Consider the following 17,960-nt stretch of genomic DNA (forward strand, 5'->3'; position numbering starts at 1 on the left):
ATCCGTATACATGCATACATTTATTTTTATATCAATATTTGAAACCTACATTTATTGTACAACATACAAAATGTGCGGCTTGCCTGCGCGCAAAGCGACATCGTCGAATAAACTAAATAATAAGTTTATAATATAAATTTATTTACAATAGCAAATATGAAATAAGACATACATATAATACAGTTATAAAGTTAGGTATGTATTATTGTTCATTTAACGGTTCCCCGGATCAATGCAGTTCAATCCGTCAGAATGACTCGACTCGACTCCAAACCACACCGCTCAATTTGTCATCAGCTCAACCTGCCACGTGACTATATCACCACATCGCGGCAAACGATTTTCGTTTTGGACGATGAGCGCGAACGCTGCTTGCCATATGTCTCGCTGGCCGTCGTCGACGAAGACGAGTAGTCCACGTGACTGCCCGGCTGGCTGTTGCTCTGCTCTTGGCGCGCCAAGAAATTGTCTGCTATGTCGCGATCAAGCCCCGTATACTGAAAAGCTTCATTGTCGATGACATCAGCTTCGGACTTGCGTCGCTGACGGCGGTTGGCGTCCATTTTACCGGCACGTAGTGGTGGTGGTCCAGGGCGCCGTCGTCGATTTGGTGGTCCGGCAGATTTGCTGCTCTTTTGTGTGCGATATGTACCACTGGGTGCAGAGCCAGTGGGTGCGTAAACCACGGAGCCTGGACGCATGTATGGCAGCGTGTAGGCCATGGGCGGGCGATAAGGGATGCCAGGCACGACCATGGCGCCCGGCATTGGCGGCACAGGTGGAGGTGTGGCCAACATCTGGAAGAAGGAAGTAAAATTTAGATTTTACAATTCGCATAAGTGCAACTAAATTCTTAAAATAATTCCAAAACTAAAAAAAAATTAGCTTAATATTAGCTTACAGTCGTGCTACCAGCCGGGATCAACATGATCGGTCGATTGCCGCCCGTTTGTGCCAAGTTACGTGAGCTGCCCATCTGAGCTGCGTACATCCACATGGCCGCCAATTTTTCGGCGTTTTCCTAACATTTAAATTTTTTTTATTATTTTTATTGTTTTTGGAAATAGTATTGTATAACTAATTATTCCGTTACCTTTTCACTACCAGTTAGGGACATAGCTTTAATATATTGATCCACCTTCTCTTGATCCAAGGCAACTCCGCCTGTTTTAGAATTAATAATAACATCTCGCAAATCTGTACTTTCATTTCTGAAACACAACAAAAAAATTAAAAATAAAATAAATCATTAATGTTGTTATTAATAATTTTTGAAACTAAAGTGAAAATTTAATTTTTTATGTTTAAGACGAAGTAAATTGTATTAAGGGACACACATACTAGCGTAATTGCCAAAATATATGGTTTTTGAGAATTTGAAAACTACAGCAGAAATTTGTTGAAATTTTTGAGGTTAAATTTATAAGAAATTGAAGAAAAACGTAGTTTGAGAAAAAAATCGTTTGAAGATAAAGAACTATTTTATTTGCTTATATTTTAGAAGTTGACTTCCACTGTTATCGATAATAATCGATATCTAACATTAACTATTTTATTAACTTTGATTGCACTGTCATATTTATATGAAAATCAAGCGAGAACCTTATCAAATCAAATAAAAGAAAATATCAAACGAGTTTTCGGAAAAAACTATTTAAGTGCAGAACCAAATTCCCAGTACAAAACCAAATCTGCTTTTGTTGTAATAGAATTGTTGTGGAGCTTTTAAAAGCTTAACGCAAAAGCTCAACATTTGACATTTCATTTAGCGATTGCCATTTGACGTTTCCCATTGTCAACGAAAAATAAAAAAGCTAAAAGCACGAATTATTCAGAGAAGTGAAAAATCGCACAAGCAGAAAAAGCGAGTGGACCAGGAAGAAAACACTAATTTTTATAGTAAATTTCTTTTCAACGTTTACATTTATAAAAATCTGCAAACTATTCGTAACTGCTGTGTCCTTTGTTGCAAAAGTGATTTGGAAATCTACAGTGCTTTATTGATTACTGCGAGTGCTGTCGAAAAACAAACACGGACGTGGTGGCAGCGGTTGCAGTGGCAGTGGTTGGCTGGCTGGCGCACAGCGAAAAGTGGACAATACAATACAGTGGCAAAGTCACGAGCAATGTAAAAGGTGGCGAGAACAAAAACACGCATTGAGCTACCTAGGGAACGGGTGCGCGACGGAAGAAGCGCAATATACACATCACGTTACATTGTTAGCATAAGCAGCCAACAAAGGAATTAGTTGGTTTTTTTTATCGGCTACGCGATCTTTTGCAGTAATTTGGAGACACATTTACGTTGACGTGTGCAAGTGCTCCGTAAGCAAAAGCAATATTGCTTGTAAGCAACATAGAACTTGCTGCCGTGTATTTGTTGTTATTTTACACATCATTTAGCAGCTGTCAGCGTGCTAGAGTTGTGCGGTAAACATTCCGTGAATAAATTTCTTGCTGCCGCACTTGCCAGAAACGCGCAAAGATGTCAAACATGTTTAGCATAACTAATATTAAAAATCGATTTATTTCGGTTATCGCACCAGATATACCGCCGCTGCCATCGTCACACAGCCATCAGCTGCATCGCGGTAACATTAGCGGCGCTCCATCAAATTACCAGCTACGTATGGCACATCAACAGAAAAAACCAGACAAATTCGCCTATGCGCGGCCACCATTTTTGCAACTCTTGACCATCGACGAATTGCGTGCCTCAGCTGATCACAATGTGCGCCCCATAATTGTACCCCGTGACATCACTTTGCTGCCGTGGGGCACTGGATATGCCGAGTGCGTCAATTCCGGAAAATCAGAGTGGAACGAAGATCAGGCAGCGTTCGCCAGGCAAGTGCAAATTCATAAATTACATCCAAAAACTAAATATGGCACCACAAGTAACACAATCTTATCGCTATTGTTACAACCTAAAATTGTTCAGCTCTTCAACAGTGCTGACTCAACGCTTATCAGTTTGTTTTGCTTGCCTAATTCCATGTAGTGCCTGTGATTTATTCAAAGGAAAAGCAACAAAAGCGATAAGCTGAACCAATTTTCATTGTTATTTGAGCTAATTGTTTATGTTTTGTGTAAATAGGCAAGTGCTGTCGGATCCCACACACTCTCACCCGGACTTACCATATACATACTATGGTATTTTTGATGGACATGCAGGGTATGGTGCCGCTTTGGCTGCCTCCCATCAATTCCATCATATTTTACACGAGAAACTGGTGGATTGCTTAGAATTGCTGCTTCCTCGTGATGAAGACGCCGCTAATTCGAAACAAGATAGTAGCTTTCCCCATCCCAGTCATTTCCAGCGACGCGTATCAAAGGATGAGCTCATCATCGGCGCACTGGAGAGCGCCTTCTTCAACATGGACGCGCTCATTGCACAGGATCGCGATCGATATCGTGATGCGGGTGGTTGCACCGCTTGCGTTGCACTCTTCATCAATGGCAAATTGTTTGTAGCAAATGCAGGCGACAGTCGTGCCGTGCTGAGCCAACGCAAAAGTAAGTGCATTGAAAAGAACAACGCAACAACTGGTGCAATTACAAATGCTGACAATGGCACTGGCGCTCAAGAAGTATTTGCGGTGCCATTCTCATTCGATCACACCCCAGAGACAGAGCGCCTACGGTTGCTCACTGTAGCGCGCTTGAAGCCACATCTAATGGAAAAACAGTACGCTGCCATGGAGTACGCCAAACGGCCACATATGAAGGATTTGGGTCAGCGCATACTCTGCCGTCAAGGTACCATGAAAGGTTGGACCTACAAGACGTTGACGCGCGACGATTTGCGCATGCCTGTTGTGAGTGCTTATTACTATTTAACTTTCTACAATTTTCTAACCTCTTTTATCGTGTTGCACAGGTGACAGGCGAAGGCAAGCGTAGCCGATTGCTGGGCACACTGGGCGTAACGCGCGGATTTGGCGACCACGATCTCTTAGCCATCAATACAGGCACCCAAATCAAACCATTTCTCACACCCCATCCGGAAGTGGTCATACGCGACCTTTCCAAAATTGTCAGCATTCCAGGTGAGCGGCCTACATGCAACTATAAACTCATTTACGTTATTGCTTTCTCAATTTGTAGATGAAAATAACGAGGATGGCGACTACGGTATACTAGTGATGGCCACCGACGGCCTTTGGGATGTGTCCGAGAACGACGCCGTCGCACGCACCGTTTTCCAAACACTCGACAAATATCCCACAGAGAAGCACCGCTACACAATGGTGGCGCAGGAGCTGGTGGCGCGAGCGCGTGGCAAAATTAACGACTCAGGACATTGGCGCTTGGCCGACAGCAAAGCCGCCGCTACAGTCGATGATATTTCAGTAATTGTGATTCCCGTCTATCAGTATTACAAAGAGCACGTCGAATGGGAAAAGAGATGCGCACAAGTGCTGCAGGAGCGACGGGCTAAGGTGACACAAAGTGCTACCGAAGCGTGCGAGGACGAGTCCCTGCTGGTGAATGGCGTCACAAAGGCGCAGGTGGAGGTAGAGCATGACGATGCAGAGGAAGAGGAGGAGGTGGTCGTAGAAGTGAATAGACAGCAAGCACAAGCCACCGTCGAGTTGGAGGAGGATGCGTCGCAAAAAGCAGAGAGTAGCGGCCAGACAGATCCGCTCAGTGCACACCAATCGGCTGAGAAGGATGTTAAGGATTTAATAGAGCATGAATTGAGCGCAGCCATATCAGCTCTAGACGCCACTGAAAGTTCAGAAGACGACAAAAAGGAGGCAAAAGGTAAGTGAGATTCCATGCCAATAGTCTATAATCCAAGGTTTTTGTCTTTTAAAGGCGTTGTATAAGAGCACGTGGCGCTTGCCGACGCGCTGAAGAGGCTCAAATATCCCATTGCAAGTGGAGATAATTAGTTGACTATCTATCAAAATTGAAGAACTGTTACACTCCCGTATCTCTCTCTCTCTCTCTCTGCTATTACAGAATCGTCTGTTACCACGCCAGAGAAGACGTATAAAGCACAGCAGCCGCAACAGCAACAACAACACCAACATCATCGCAATCGTAATCGCAAAGACAAACGTTGAGGGAATGAAAAACGTACGCAAACAAAGCGTACACACATATTTTCTACTAAATACATAATAATAAGTACATAGAGAACAAACTTAACTAGTTAATGAATAAACGCACTTAATTTGAAAACCAAACAATGAGTTAAACGGAAAACATATAAATGTAGCGTAGAGAGGGTCGGCCGCGCTGTTCTGCGGACGTGAATTTGCCAAGCGAAACTTACTCAATCATTACCAGAGAGCGAAACCAACATTAGATATATACAAACACTTATTTATTTTACTCCAAATCCAATCATTTACGCATGCACTCGCGCTCGACCGCATCCTGTGAGTTGATGAGGTAACAGTAATTTATCAATCAGATGTGAAACTTCAAATTACAACAAAACTTTAATACCGTTAAACAGAAAATGTAAACATGTATTTTCGAAAAAAAAAAATAATAAATCGAGATGTTCGAAAATCAATTAATCAAAATTAAAAATTGTAATACTTCAAGATTTGCGAAAATAAATTACTAGTTTTATTAAAAAACGCTTTCAAATTTTTTGTTTATTGTTTGTGGCAATAATCGCTATATAGGCTCTCTTGGGAAATACGCCAGACTTTAATTTCATCTTATTTTTGTACCTATTTGGCCTTCTCAAAAGATTTATTTCGTGTCAAAGGCGATACTCAAGACTCTATTCTACGTTACGGGAATCTATCCGGCCGAGGACTGTGAAGTACTGCTTTCACCAGACTAAATAAGGAAGCAAAGCGTGTGGGAGAAAACAAGACGAAATGTCACCTGTCATCAAACAAACAGTCGACACACTCGTCACTGAACGATGAGCTGTACGACATAAGTATACGACGACATTGAAATTGGACAGTGAATTAAGAGGCAGCGGCTAAGCTTGTTAGGTCATGTCGTCCGAATGGATAAGAACACTCCAGCTCTGAAAGTAAGAATTAGAGGAAGAGTGTGACCTCCACTTCATTGGGAAGACCAGGTGGAGAAGATCCTGGCTATACTCTCCGATATATTTAACATATGATAGCATTCAGAAACGGCCAACATATGTATTAACAGCCATCTGTGCAGGAAGAATTGACAATAGAGGAAATATATTTGTGGAAAATAATAAACCAAGGCCTAGTATTCGAGAGTTTACCAGCACTTTACCGTTTTCTTGACAACAAAATCTTAGCCGCCGCATATAAAGCCATAAGTCGGTGTTTAGTACATTACGTGTCTGATTCAGTGTGGTCAAAACGCCAGGCTCGAACAATCAATAATTCCGCAGTAACTCTAAACAGGTACACGTACAGGAATTTTCTCTGTTCCATGTTCCCATAATCAGGTAATTTTTGAATGTCCAAACAATAACATCTTCATTTCAAATCTGACGATAAGAAGACAAATAACAGCCTTTTACTGATCCAAACTGACTTAGATGTCCGAAATAACCGTATTTACGAAATAGGACCGGCTGTTGTGTGATCGTTAAGTGAAAAATAAACATTGTGGTCACTAGAGCAACTTTTAAGAGCAATGCTGCTCCATAACCGCTTGATCCCTACAGGCATTGAGTCTAACCCGAGCTTTTCTTAACGTCAAAAAGCTCAATGCAAATTTCGTGTCGGTTAAATGTACGACATGCAATGTATGGAAACATCTTAGGACCTGTTCAAGCCTTATAAAAAAATTGAAAGATATTCCACAAGCCACAAACAAAGCACCCTCAGTTCTGTGTAATCATAACACTCCCATTTTATATTTGGGCACGTACTTCACGTATGTCTCACCTGACATGAAAAGCTTTATGGACTCAAATCAACTTTATCAACCGCTCTTGGACTGACGAAGCGAAAATTCTAGTTCAACACAAAAAGTGTGCTTTAATACGCTTTTCATACTATTTCACAATTGAATTGACAACGCGGCAACGCCGGAATATAAATTTTGCAATCGGACCATGACGATTACTGATTACACGTGTCGTCAAATGCTTGTCAATGGCACATTAATAACGGTAATAAAGAATTTCCTGGTCGCAAAGCTGTTATCTTGAGGTTGCTTAAAAACGTGTGAGGAAATTAAAAGCACCGATAAGACGTTATCAAAGGAAGTTGATAGCTCAACGATTTGTGTGACAACTGATACTGCGGTCAATTGCTATCGGAAATGAACTCTTAACTTGTAAAAGAGGAATAAGACATTAATAATAACTAAGATAGTGCATTTTATAATTTATTAAACAATTAAATATACATAGCATACTAATAACCAGTGTTGCATATTTGTCAATTGAAAACACATTTTGGATTAAAAAATATTTCAATTTTTAATTCCAATTTTGGAATTCTGATGACGAGGTAAGCAAACGCGAGAAATTTAAAATCTAAAAAAAAAATTATTTTAATTTGTTATTACACATATTTTTTAGAATAAAAAAAATATTTTTCTCTCCGGTATAAATAATTTAACTTAATTATTTTTTAATGCATTAAACGCAACGCTGCTATTAATATACTAAAATACATAAATATTAATAGAAATAAATATATAAAAAAAAATAATAATAAATTAACTAATTAATTACAAATTAATGCAAACAATTCGTTTCTTCTTCAATAAAACATTTTTCGTAATTTTTCAATATATCAACTTTATTCAATCGAATAATTATTTGTTTAAAATAAAGAAAACATGTAGCTTTTATTAATTTTAAATTCATTTAATAATCTGGTCATCATTATTTGTTTTTGTGTTTTTGTATTCTTGCTGTTTGCTATTAATATATAGTAAATCTGGAATATTTAATGTGGGAAAATACACAACTTTACACATGCTGACCAGCTGCATTTATTTTTTGCCAAGCTGTACCTTTTTTGTTGTTTTTTCAACGAATTTAATGAAGTGCGCGGCTGTGAATTTTTGTTATTGTTGCTTTTGTTTTTATTTCTTCCACAAATTAGCACCGCAGATGGCAATGTGTATGTATGTTTGAATGTATGCATTTATGCATGTAGCACATAATTGAAATACGAGCAGCAGCAGCAGTTGTTGGTTTTGTAGAATTCACTAAATATTTAAAATCTAAATGCAAATGGTAGAGATTTTCCTAGCGCTGAATATGTTAATGAATACATTAAACGATTTCAAACGAATTAACTAAAATTAATACACAGTAATAAGACAGTTGCACATTTGCATGCATGTATGTATGTATGTATGTATGTAAATGCTTATATAATACAATAAGAAGTATGGAGAGATATAAAATGCGTTTCCAAAGTGTTGGTAAATATTAGTTTTTTACAAAAATGTTACACAAAACATCAAAATTTTAAATATAATACTTGGTACAATGTTAACAATTAAACGAGTGTTTTTGTTCTTGTTGTAAAATGCATTAAAATATACCTATACATATTGTATAAGTATGTAAGTGTGTATGTGTGTGTGTGTGCGTGTGAGTTAGGCGCATAAAAATATATGTATGTATGTATGTTTGTACAATAATTGTAGAGTGAATTGACAACTTAGTGGGTTTGAATATATGTATGTATGTATGTTTTTTTTTTAATACATTTGTTATACATTCGAATTTCTTGCTTAATTGAACGTTAGAAAAAACAATAATTGTATTTTTTTTTTTATAAATTTTGCATGGAAGCAACTTGTTGCAAAAATTTGCAGTTTTTTCACAGTTTTTTTCACTCAAATTAGACTTTTTGTTTGGCTGTTTGGTTTGTGCCTCAGCGCTGATACGACAAATGCTAGCCAGCAGCGGGCAGAAAGGAAGTGATAATTAGCGTCTATGTTTACTTTTTTATTTATTTTTATTGTTTTTTATTATTTTTGTTACTCATTGTGCGCATAGGTTGCGTTTTGTGATAAATGACAGGCGTAGGTGACAGAGCGATTGCCGTATCAGTGCCAGAAGAAAGCTTTTAATGCTTTGAAATACATTTTGTCTTAATATTTCCGCTTTTGAGAATTTAAAATATTCTACTTGGCAAGTTGTATGTATCTATGTATGCTTATTGCTATTTCTTTTTTATATTTCGATGAAAGCGTTTAAAACGACCCTCTTCTTAAGTGAAATTTATGCACTAAAGAAAAAAATGCAAAAGAAAACCGTTACAACAATTGAAACAAAAGTGTTTTGAAGTAAATTTTATGTGGTTTACTTTGTAAGTTTGTGTGTAGTATGCGGTCTTAAAAGCAATGAGGGTTTACAACAATTGGTCTTTAATTACTTTTTTCATAAATTTACCCTCGCCACTTGTGAGACCGCTTGCTTGACACTTTATCATGGCACTGAATTTCTTATATTCATTAAATTAGTTTTTTTTTTTGTTTTGGGTTTTGTTTTACAAATTGTTCAGCAGTTGGCTCGTTCCAAAATCTCATTTTATAGACAAGTTTGTTTAAATCTTTGCAAATTTCAACAATAGCTACATATGCAAAAGGCATGCGTATGCATGTATATGTAAATATGTGTGTGTTAGCCTACATCTGCACAAAATATGTTTATATATATATTTTTGTTATGTATAAACTGCAACAGTTTTTATGCAAATTTTATTTTATTTAACACAGAAGTTGCGAAGCTTAAAAGACCGCCCAACAACCCAACTTTATAAATTTCGACAAATGTTGTAGGTATATGTAGGTATTTATGCAGTTATTACGTCATAATTTTCAAGGTAAGTATGTGGTAGGTAATTATATAAATTCTCTCTAAATATATTTATATACATTTATTAGTTAATCATACCATATATATGTATGTATATGTATATAGCTAATATATGTTTTATGCATCATGTGTATATAATATTTGCCTTCTTTGTGTGTATTTGTGTATCTATGTATGTACGTATGTATGTGTATTTCTGCTTAGCAATATGCATTTAATATTTAGTAAATTGAACTTTTTTAATATATATGTTTGTCTGTATATACATATTTAATGCAAGTTGTTAAAATACTATACCGACGTCATCGTTTTAGGTTAACGTAGCTTTTTATGCAAATTTCTTCGGTCAATTTTTACAAATTTACATATGTACACGTGTATGTACGAGCAATTACTATTAACACCAAACCTTCATTACTTTCTTATGTTATCTATTATTTACTTAAATATATATTGTATGTATATATGTTTGTAGTTAGAAGCGATAATGTGATTATATGTATACGAATTACAGCCGAGTTACAAAATGTCAAATTTAAATTCACTAAAACTACAACTGTATCTTAATTACACGCATTCAATCGCCAATATAATTTGTTCATTAACTTTACTTTACTTTTTTTCTTTTAGTTTGCGTTCAGGAGCAGCAATGCTTGGCATTTTTCGACTGTTACATTCACGACTTTGGAAATACAGAAACCGCAAGTGAGTAGGAGAATTCAGCAACTCATTATTATGCTCGCTTATTCGGTAGAAAGACTCCGGAGAGTCCATGCTTACGTAATTAATTACTTACATTACTAGATAAATACTTTCCTCAAATTCTCCCAACGACAAGTATTTCAAATTGGATTTTTAATATACAAAACAAGTATCACTTTCCTACTGTCCACAACACTTCCACATAACTCTCGTCATTACAAATAAAATTGTTCAGCGTTTCAACCGAGCTCACTTATAGGTTATGTGCGTATGCAGTGTTTTATACTTATTCTCAAAGGCAAATCACAATCTCGTATTGTTTTCACAATTCAATTTCACTACAATTAAGAGCGAAATTTACAATTTTACCATATTCAATAATTTTATACAAAATATAGGTCTGTCATTTATTATTCAGTAAAATTCGTGCATAATTTTGATTTCAAACGCAGAGTGCTGCAGGTGCACACGTCAAAAATTTGGCAATGGCATGAGAAATTTTTTTGGAATTGTTCTTAGGGAAGTTGCCTGAATCTATTTATCGCTGCTACGAACACTAAACGTGGTTGAAATCGTTTTAGAAAATACTTATTTAGAATATGTTTGCAGCTTTTGCTGCGTGTACAGGTATACAATGTTTTCACTGTAATATTATTAATTTTTGTTTGTTAGTTCTGATAAGCATTATAACTTTGGCCATTATTTTTGAGTAAGTAGTTATGCAAAAAATATACCCTTCTTCTTCTGTTTATCTTGTCTATAATTTACAAATGTTAATATGTATGTAACACGTATTATTTTATAAAATAAATAATTAACTTGTTCGCAAAATCTCGTCACACTTAAAAACGCGCACAGACAAACGAACGCACACCAGCTGGCCTCAACACCCCCTTAATTGGTGCGGGTTGTGTGTTTGTGCAGCTGGAAGTCGTGCGTAAGAAGCTGACAAAACGCCTAAAAATATAATTACTCCCCGCCTTCTCCTCACCGCTAGATAAATGTTTTATTAATAAATACGCTAACAATGTGTGCCACAATATAATGATGGCAATTTGTTTCCCCACACACGCACCAACGCTGCTTTTATGGTAAACAAATTTCCATTTAGCACACTAAATGGTTTTTATCTAACGCACTCCTAGCCCCCCAGCAAGTTATTCATTGAAATTTCGCCAAAAAATTTACGAGTGCAGGTTGGCTCGGTCTTTGGCACGTCGTTTCGCCAATTTCGACAATTCTACTGGTCCCACATTTGCCGCTTGTGGTATTGCAATTGCGCGAAAAGTCGCATCGACTGCGCCGCGTAGTGCTGCTGTTGCCTCGCGCACAGAATTGGCGTTGGGTTGCGCCACACCCACACCTCTTTCACCTGTGGCATTGACACCTTTGGATGACATTTGCGTGGGTATTATCGCGTACTCTGTGAGGCGCACTGAACCCGCTGACTGTTCGCGCAGCCACGGGTGTTGCAAAATTTGTGCTGCTGTCGGTCTATTCTCCGGCACAATGTGTAGCATCTGACGTAGCAGATCTTTGACTTCGTGGCCGGTCATCGCCCAACGACTGGAAGTGAAGTCCACATGTCCGGAACCTATCCGCTTTAATATCACATCGGGAGAGTCGTTTGGCGTTGAGGCAAACGGTGTGCGACCAGAGAGCATTATGTAAAGTAGCACTCCTAATGACCAGATATCGCAGGCCAGGTCATAACCTTGACGTTTCAGTACTTCTGGCGCCACAAAGTTGGCTGTATAGCATGGTGTCATCAGTAGACCGTTGTCGGCACGCAGCTGCTTTGCAAATCCTGAATATAATTAGTTTGGAGTTATCAATATCACAAGGCGTAATATCGTGAACTTGTTTTTCATATTTGTTACTTATTTCAGTACTTACCTAGGTCACAAAGTTTTAGAGTCTCTGGCGTTTGCCGCATGCTGGCATAAATCATATTCGATGGTTTTAGATCACGATGCACAACACCATGCTCGTGCAGGTACGCCACAGCGGACACAACCGTCCTCAGCACCGCACTGGCTTCACTTTCGCACATTTGTCCCACCGCTAGTATACGATCGAGTAGCTCTCCTCCTTTCAGTAACTCCATAACTAGATACGCAGACGTTACGTCCTCATACACTGAGAATAGAGTGACAATGTTAGGGTGATTTCCGTATCGCAGCATTATTTCAACCTCTTCCCAACAATCGGCGGATGTAGACGAAGCTGCTGCCGCTGCCTTTTCAATAATTTTAACTGCAAAATGCTTTTTGGTTGAGCGATGCTCACACAAACGGCATACGGAAAATGTGCCGCGACCCAATTCTTGCAACAGATTGTATTCAGAATGAAAGTTGCCAGGCAGCACACCTGGCAGTGTACGCTGCGGGTTGTGTGCGTGGGGCACATAAGGCGACAGTGGACTGGAATTGTTTGAAGATTCATCCAGTAACACCGGCGCCACAAAACTAAAGCCACGAAAGATTTCATGAGCCGACGCAGAAATTGGACCACCGGGCGAGTCGTGTGGCGGCTTTGAGGTGTATTCGATATCGAAGTAAAACGCGTCATCTCGCGACACTGCTGGTATAAATGGCGGACGTACTTCTTTCCGCACCAGCCTCACCCAGTCAATTGTTGCAAAGAAACAATGCGCTTTAATATCTAGTATTCCGTGTTCTCCAGCACCTAGACGATTTTGGGGATTACGTTTAAATAGTGCTCGCAAAAGCGATTGCGCCTCGGGCGATAAGTTTTCTGGCATTCCTAATTTCGAGCGTAATATTTGATTCATTGTTTCTTGGCGCGTTTGTCCATGAAATGGTAAATTTCCCGTCAACATTTCGAACATCAAAACACCAAAAGACCACCAATCTGCTGCAACACCATGTCCCTTGCGATTCACTATTTCCGGTGCCATGTATTCGACGGTACCACAAAAACTATACGTTTTGGAGCCATCTAACGGTTGCTTCGACAGACCAAAATCAGTAAGCGCTATGTGCCCGTTTTCGTCCAACAAAATATTTTCCGGTTTCAAATCGCGATAAATTATTCCCAATGTGTGCAGGTGATTTAGTGCCAAAGCCAATTCAGCTAAATAAAATTTGACATCGTCCTCTGTGAACATCACTTCTTTTGATAGTCTTGAAAATAGATCACCACCGCGCAAAAAATCCAATATTAAATACAATTTACCGGGTGTTTGGAAGGCATAGTGCAGTTTCACGATAAACGCATGCCCGACATCGGCTAGAATTTTACGCTCATTTCTACTACGCACACGGTCCTTGATTTTCAGCGTGGCTTTTTTCAGCACTTTCATCGCATATAGCGTACCTGCATCCTTGCCAATAACCTTGCGTACTAAAAACACTTTTCCGAAGCTGCCTTCGCCCAGTACACGCAACAATTCGAATTGCGATGGGTCGGCTTTGTCATGGCCTTCCTTTATTACTTCGCGTAGCTCGAACTCATTTTCGCGCAACTCCCCATCACCCACAGCTGGCGCATAACCTTCCGAATCACTTAAATCCATCAGTTCAGTCGTATCCGCCGTATCGGAGCTGATGTGATGTTGTTCTAATGCAGCTTGTAATGCCGTTTGCTGCACCTGTTGCAAATGTTGTTGCTGTTGCTGTGCTTGCTGCCTGCGCTGGGATGACGTCACTGTGGTCACACCACCACTTTCTTCATCAGTGGGTGTGTGCTCCATTGGTGTCACGGCCAGACTACTACAACCTGACGAAGTGATCTGCATACGCTGGCGCCGCTGCTGCTGGCCCAAGGCGCCATTGGCATTGTCCGGGTGGACATTATTTCCGACAGCAATACCTACGCCTAGCTGATGCTGTTGGCGCAAATCTTTATTCAAATCGGCCAGTGGCATTGCGCCGGTGACGCTGATGACCTCCGAAGATGTGGGCGTTTTTAACGTCGCCGTGATCCAATTAAAATGAGCTGCGATATTTGTAACTTTCAATATTTTCAACTGCTTTCACTGCGCTTGTGGCTGCTACTGTCAATGCGACGGTGATTTGTGACTACGGTTAGCGGAAGGAAGGCGTGGGCGATATTTTCACAGGTCGTTTTGTTTATTTGTACACAAATATTTGGTTGTTGCACACGTAATTAAAACATTCAAACACATACGAGACATACCGACGCGACGCTCACGCACTACTATAAAACTTTATACACTCTTTTTACACATTTTTGCATGAACTTTTGCTAAATTTCATGTATTAAATGATTTTTTTCACTTCACTTCTGTTGCTGCTAGCTTATTGTCGGATTCGCACTGGTTCGTCAGCGTTTGACAGTTTGCTAAGCGCTGTGCTGCCATACGCGATAAATGAGCTTTAAATTGAGAAATCATTGAGCGTATGGTGCTTACGTACGTATGCTGGTATTTGATACAAGCGATATATGGTTATGTGAACTTCTGTCATACATAATATATATTACATATACTCTATGTGCTTGAAATAGGGTGCAATATGTACATATATCAAAGTTACATTTACAACGTCATTAGTTAAATTACTTCACTCTGTATTATGAAAGCTATCTGGCATCTCTTGCGCTAATTGTAATAGATTCGTTAGAAGGCAAACGTCAAAACAATTTCTAAATATTTGCCAGCAACCGGATGCCGAAATTTAGTCTCACAAACTTAAATTTACGAATTTTTTGGATTCCAGTGTATTAATCATAATTGTAATAATATTTACGTACCTGGAGCAAATCTGCAACGCACATCTATACACCGATACAATACTAACAACAAAGTGTAAAAACAATGCCAAAATTAGACCGGAAGCAGCCGATATCTCACTATTCGCATTCAACAGGTCAAACTAAAGAAAGAGGCCATACTTTATTTATACATTGTTGGGGCTAATTTCTGCTTACCTTTTCCTCCATTCGATTGACGTCCCTAGAGAGCCCCACGCCGGAAACAGCCAACGCCAGTGTACTGGTCGCAATGCAAATTAAACTCAGCGCCAGAAACGCTGTTTGTGTCTTCCGTATGCTAACTACACCCAATGAACCAGTAATGGCGGCCACCAGGCCAGTCCAAATACCACAACCGGCCGTGGAGAGCGCCGCTTCGCGCACAATCAACAACGAACCGAGCGCCACCAACGTAATGGCCAACATTAGCTGCAATGTGCCCAAAACAATTTGCCATGGGAAGGCCGAACAGCAGTCGGCGCTGGATTTGGCACGTCTTTGAAATTTCGCCGCTTTCGCCGAATTCGATGAGCTGCCGTCGCCATCTTTGATTTTAATCAATTCCGGTGGAAAGCGCTGCTTCTTGCTAATACGCGAATCGAGTGTGTTGGCACGCGAAGCAATTGCGGCCTGCAATTGTTGTTGGAATTCCTCGTGTGTCATCAATTTCGGCTTCTTTGCGTCATCGCCATCGACGCTTTTGCCATTGCCAACGTTATTGGCTGCCACAGAGGCGACCAATGTGGCTGCCGTCAACTTCAACGGTGGCTTCTGATCGTATACAGGACTTGAGTAAATGTGACTTTGTGTGTCTGCTTGTAATTGTTGCTTTTGTGGGCTATGCTGTTGCTGTTGGTGGTCGTCGGTGTCACTGCAACCGCTGCTGTTGCGCTGCAATATGGATTTCTGTGAATTGGTGAGACTGTCATGCTGTGCATTCGTCGTGTTCAAGCTCTGCTCAATGGCGGCGTGCATGAGCTCCTCGCGATTGACGCTGCGATCCACGATCGTGTCCATGCTGTCGACAGTGGAATCGTGCGAATCGATTGTGCGTGCTGGTGATTCGGATTGGCGCACCATATCGTCGCTGTTGTTACTGTCCATGTTCATGCTCATATTTGTGTTGTTGCTGGTGTTGTTGAAATTGCTGCTAACGGCATTAATGTCGTCCATTTTGTTGCTGTGCATATGTGTGTTTGTTTTTGTTGGCTCGCGCTCGTTTAGCCAAATTTATTTGCACATCTAAGCTGTATCCGCTGGAGTTCCGAATTCGAGTGCGTGCTGCTTCCGTATGTGGCTGATAACTACCGTTGAATACGCCAAGTGACTGTAAGTGATTTGAAAGTAAAATTAGCAATTATAAAAAGTCATAAATTTATTTTGTGATATCTTAGTTTTTGATTGAATCGGAATTCGACGGATTCGTTAATATCGAATTAGTTATAACAGCTGATTGAAATATTATTTTTTTTTTGCTCATTCTAACGGCAATGGAAATGTATTTCGTGTGATTTTTTTCTTGCGGAAATTTTTTCTTGTAACAAATATTGGCACGATTCATTTGCTCGACAAAATCTTTGGAAAGTGAGAAGTGGATAGCGATACTATGTAACGATTGTGCGTTCAAAATGGATCCTTTATGGCAACTAAGTTAAGTTTTTGAATTTATTCATTTAAAAGAAATTTTTTTATGCAATTTTAAGGGTTTATAAACAGTTAAAATTAAAAAAAAATCGATTATTTTCTTCTTAAATACATTTTTAGTAATTAAATAAAGATTTTTTCTCACCGAAAAATATTTTTTTTATAAACAATTTAAGTCCAAAATTTTGGGCAAAAATCGATTTTTTTTTAGAAACCGCCATTTTGTCAAAAAATTTTATTTTTCTTATTCCTCCTATTAATTAGTACCTATATTTAACATTACTTTATCGAAATCTGTTTGTTTTTTTTTTTTAATTTCGGAGGATTCAGTTCAGAGATATAGTGCTCAACGTCGGAGCTTTAGGAGATCAGCTGTAGTTCCTTTCTAAATAAATATTTTTACTAATACTAAGTCTTCAAAAACAGTTAAAAGATATCTGTGCTTTTAGACGATTTTAGAGTAAAATTTAGTAATGGACAATGTATCTATTTTGCTGAAAAATTTGTTTTGAGGTTATGTTTACACTCAAGTCTATATTATTAACCATTTCTTATTTTTGTTTTTTCCCTCCATAATTTTAGTATGCTCTTGACATCAGTCATTGGATCACCTCTGGGGTTCAATAAAAGTATGCTTCGGTCTTCTGTACGTAAGGAATTTAATTTGCCGTCCCACAGTTATCTTATACCGAGTTGCTGCTGAGTGTTCTGATAGAGCAGAAGTGCACGTCGAGTAGAAAATCGTTCTGCTGTCTGTTGTTATAGCAGCTTCTCGACGTCGAACCTTCCTTGTGTTTGTTGACGTGCGTTTTTTGCTACACAGAGGCGGGTGCGTATCTTGGCTGCAACAAGATAGTGGTCAGAGTTAATGTTAAGACCTCGGAGCGTACGTACATCTAAAGCACTGGAGCCTTTTCTTCTGTTTATCATAACATGATTGATCTGGTTGGTGGTTTTTCGAGGCGGGGACAGCCAGATAGCGTAATGAACTTTGCTATGCTGGAATCTAGTACAACAGACAACCATATTTTGGACCCCGGTGAAGTCGATCCGCCTCAACCCAATTGGAAATGTTTCTTGGACACCTTTACTTGCCCATATTATTCCAGTTACGTAA

The 17,960-nt window shown here is 39.1% G+C and overlaps 3 protein-coding genes across 4 annotated transcripts; 1 reads left to right on the forward strand and 2 right to left on the reverse strand.

The window, feature by feature from the left end:
- Positions 1–41: 41 nt before the first annotated feature.
- LOC105232313 (uncharacterized) lies at positions 42–16,549 on the reverse strand. Its single transcript, XM_019992669.3, has 5 exons — positions 15,377–16,549; positions 15,200–15,321; positions 1,094–1,211; positions 902–1,021; positions 42–797 (listed from the first exon to the last, which is right to left on the reverse strand). Exons 1-5 carry the CDS (start codon positions 16,385–16,387, stop codon positions 315–317), a joined length of 1,854 nt encoding a protein of 617 aa, XP_019848228.3. The 5' UTR covers positions 16,388–16,549; the 3' UTR covers positions 42–314.
- Positions 1,696–5,610, forward strand: LOC105232297 (protein phosphatase 1H). Of its 2 annotated transcripts, none has more exons than XM_011213956.4 (5): positions 1,696–2,847; positions 3,098–3,821; positions 3,884–4,052; positions 4,111–4,770; positions 4,825–5,610. In XM_011213956.4, exons 1-5 carry the CDS (start codon positions 2,486–2,488, stop codon positions 4,833–4,835), a joined length of 1,926 nt encoding a protein of 641 aa, XP_011212258.2. In that variant the 5' UTR covers positions 1,696–2,485; the 3' UTR covers positions 4,836–5,610. The 2 variants fall into 2 exon arrangements, with proteins under 2 accessions (XP_011212258.2, XP_011212250.2); XM_011213948.4 differs by having other exon boundaries at positions 4,972–5,610.
- Positions 8,618–14,961, reverse strand: LOC105232288 (ribosomal protein S6 kinase 2 beta). Its single transcript, XM_011213936.4, has 2 exons — positions 12,359–14,961; positions 8,618–12,269 (listed from the first exon to the last, which is right to left on the reverse strand). Exons 1-2 carry the CDS (start codon positions 14,349–14,351, stop codon positions 11,647–11,649), a joined length of 2,616 nt encoding a protein of 871 aa, XP_011212238.2. The 5' UTR covers positions 14,352–14,961; the 3' UTR covers positions 8,618–11,646.
- Positions 16,550–17,960: the final 1,411 nt, after the last annotated feature.

This window comes from Bactrocera dorsalis, unplaced genomic scaffold (genome assembly GCF_023373825.1).
Source record: "Bactrocera dorsalis isolate Fly_Bdor unplaced genomic scaffold, ASM2337382v1 BdCtg028, whole genome shotgun sequence".
NCBI lineage: Eukaryota > Metazoa > Arthropoda > Insecta > Diptera > Tephritidae > Bactrocera > Bactrocera dorsalis.

Coding starts and splice junctions, on each gene's coding strand:
- LOC105232297 (XM_011213948.4), top strand. CDS start 2,486: ATGTCAAACATGTTTAGCATAACTAATATTAAAAATCGATTTATTTCG. Junction 4,053..4,110: donor CAAAATTGTCAGCATTCCAG/GTGAGCGGCCTA, acceptor CTCAATTTGTAG/ATGAAAATAACGAGGATGGC. Junction 4,771..4,971: donor CGACAAAAAGGAGGCAAAAG/GTAAGTGAGATT, acceptor CTGCTATTACAG/AATCGTCTGTTACCACGCCA.
- LOC105232288 (XM_011213936.4), bottom strand. CDS start 14,351: ATGCCACTGGCCGATTTGAATAAAGATTTGCGCCAACAGCATCAGCTA. Junction 12,270..12,358: donor TCTAAAACTTTGTGACCTAG/GTAAGTACTGAA, acceptor AATTATATTCAG/GATTTGCAAAGCAGCTGCGT.
- LOC105232313 (XM_019992669.3), bottom strand. CDS start 16,387: ATGCACAGCAACAAAATGGACGACATTAATGCCGTTAGCAGCAATTTC. Junction 1,212..15,199: donor GCGTTGCAGATTTGCTCCAG/GTACGTAAATAT, acceptor GTTGTGTTTCAG/AAATGAAAGTACAGATTTGC. Junction 798..901: donor TCCCGGCTGGTAGCACGACT/GTAAGCTAATAT, acceptor TCCTTCTTCCAG/ATGTTGGCCACACCTCCACC.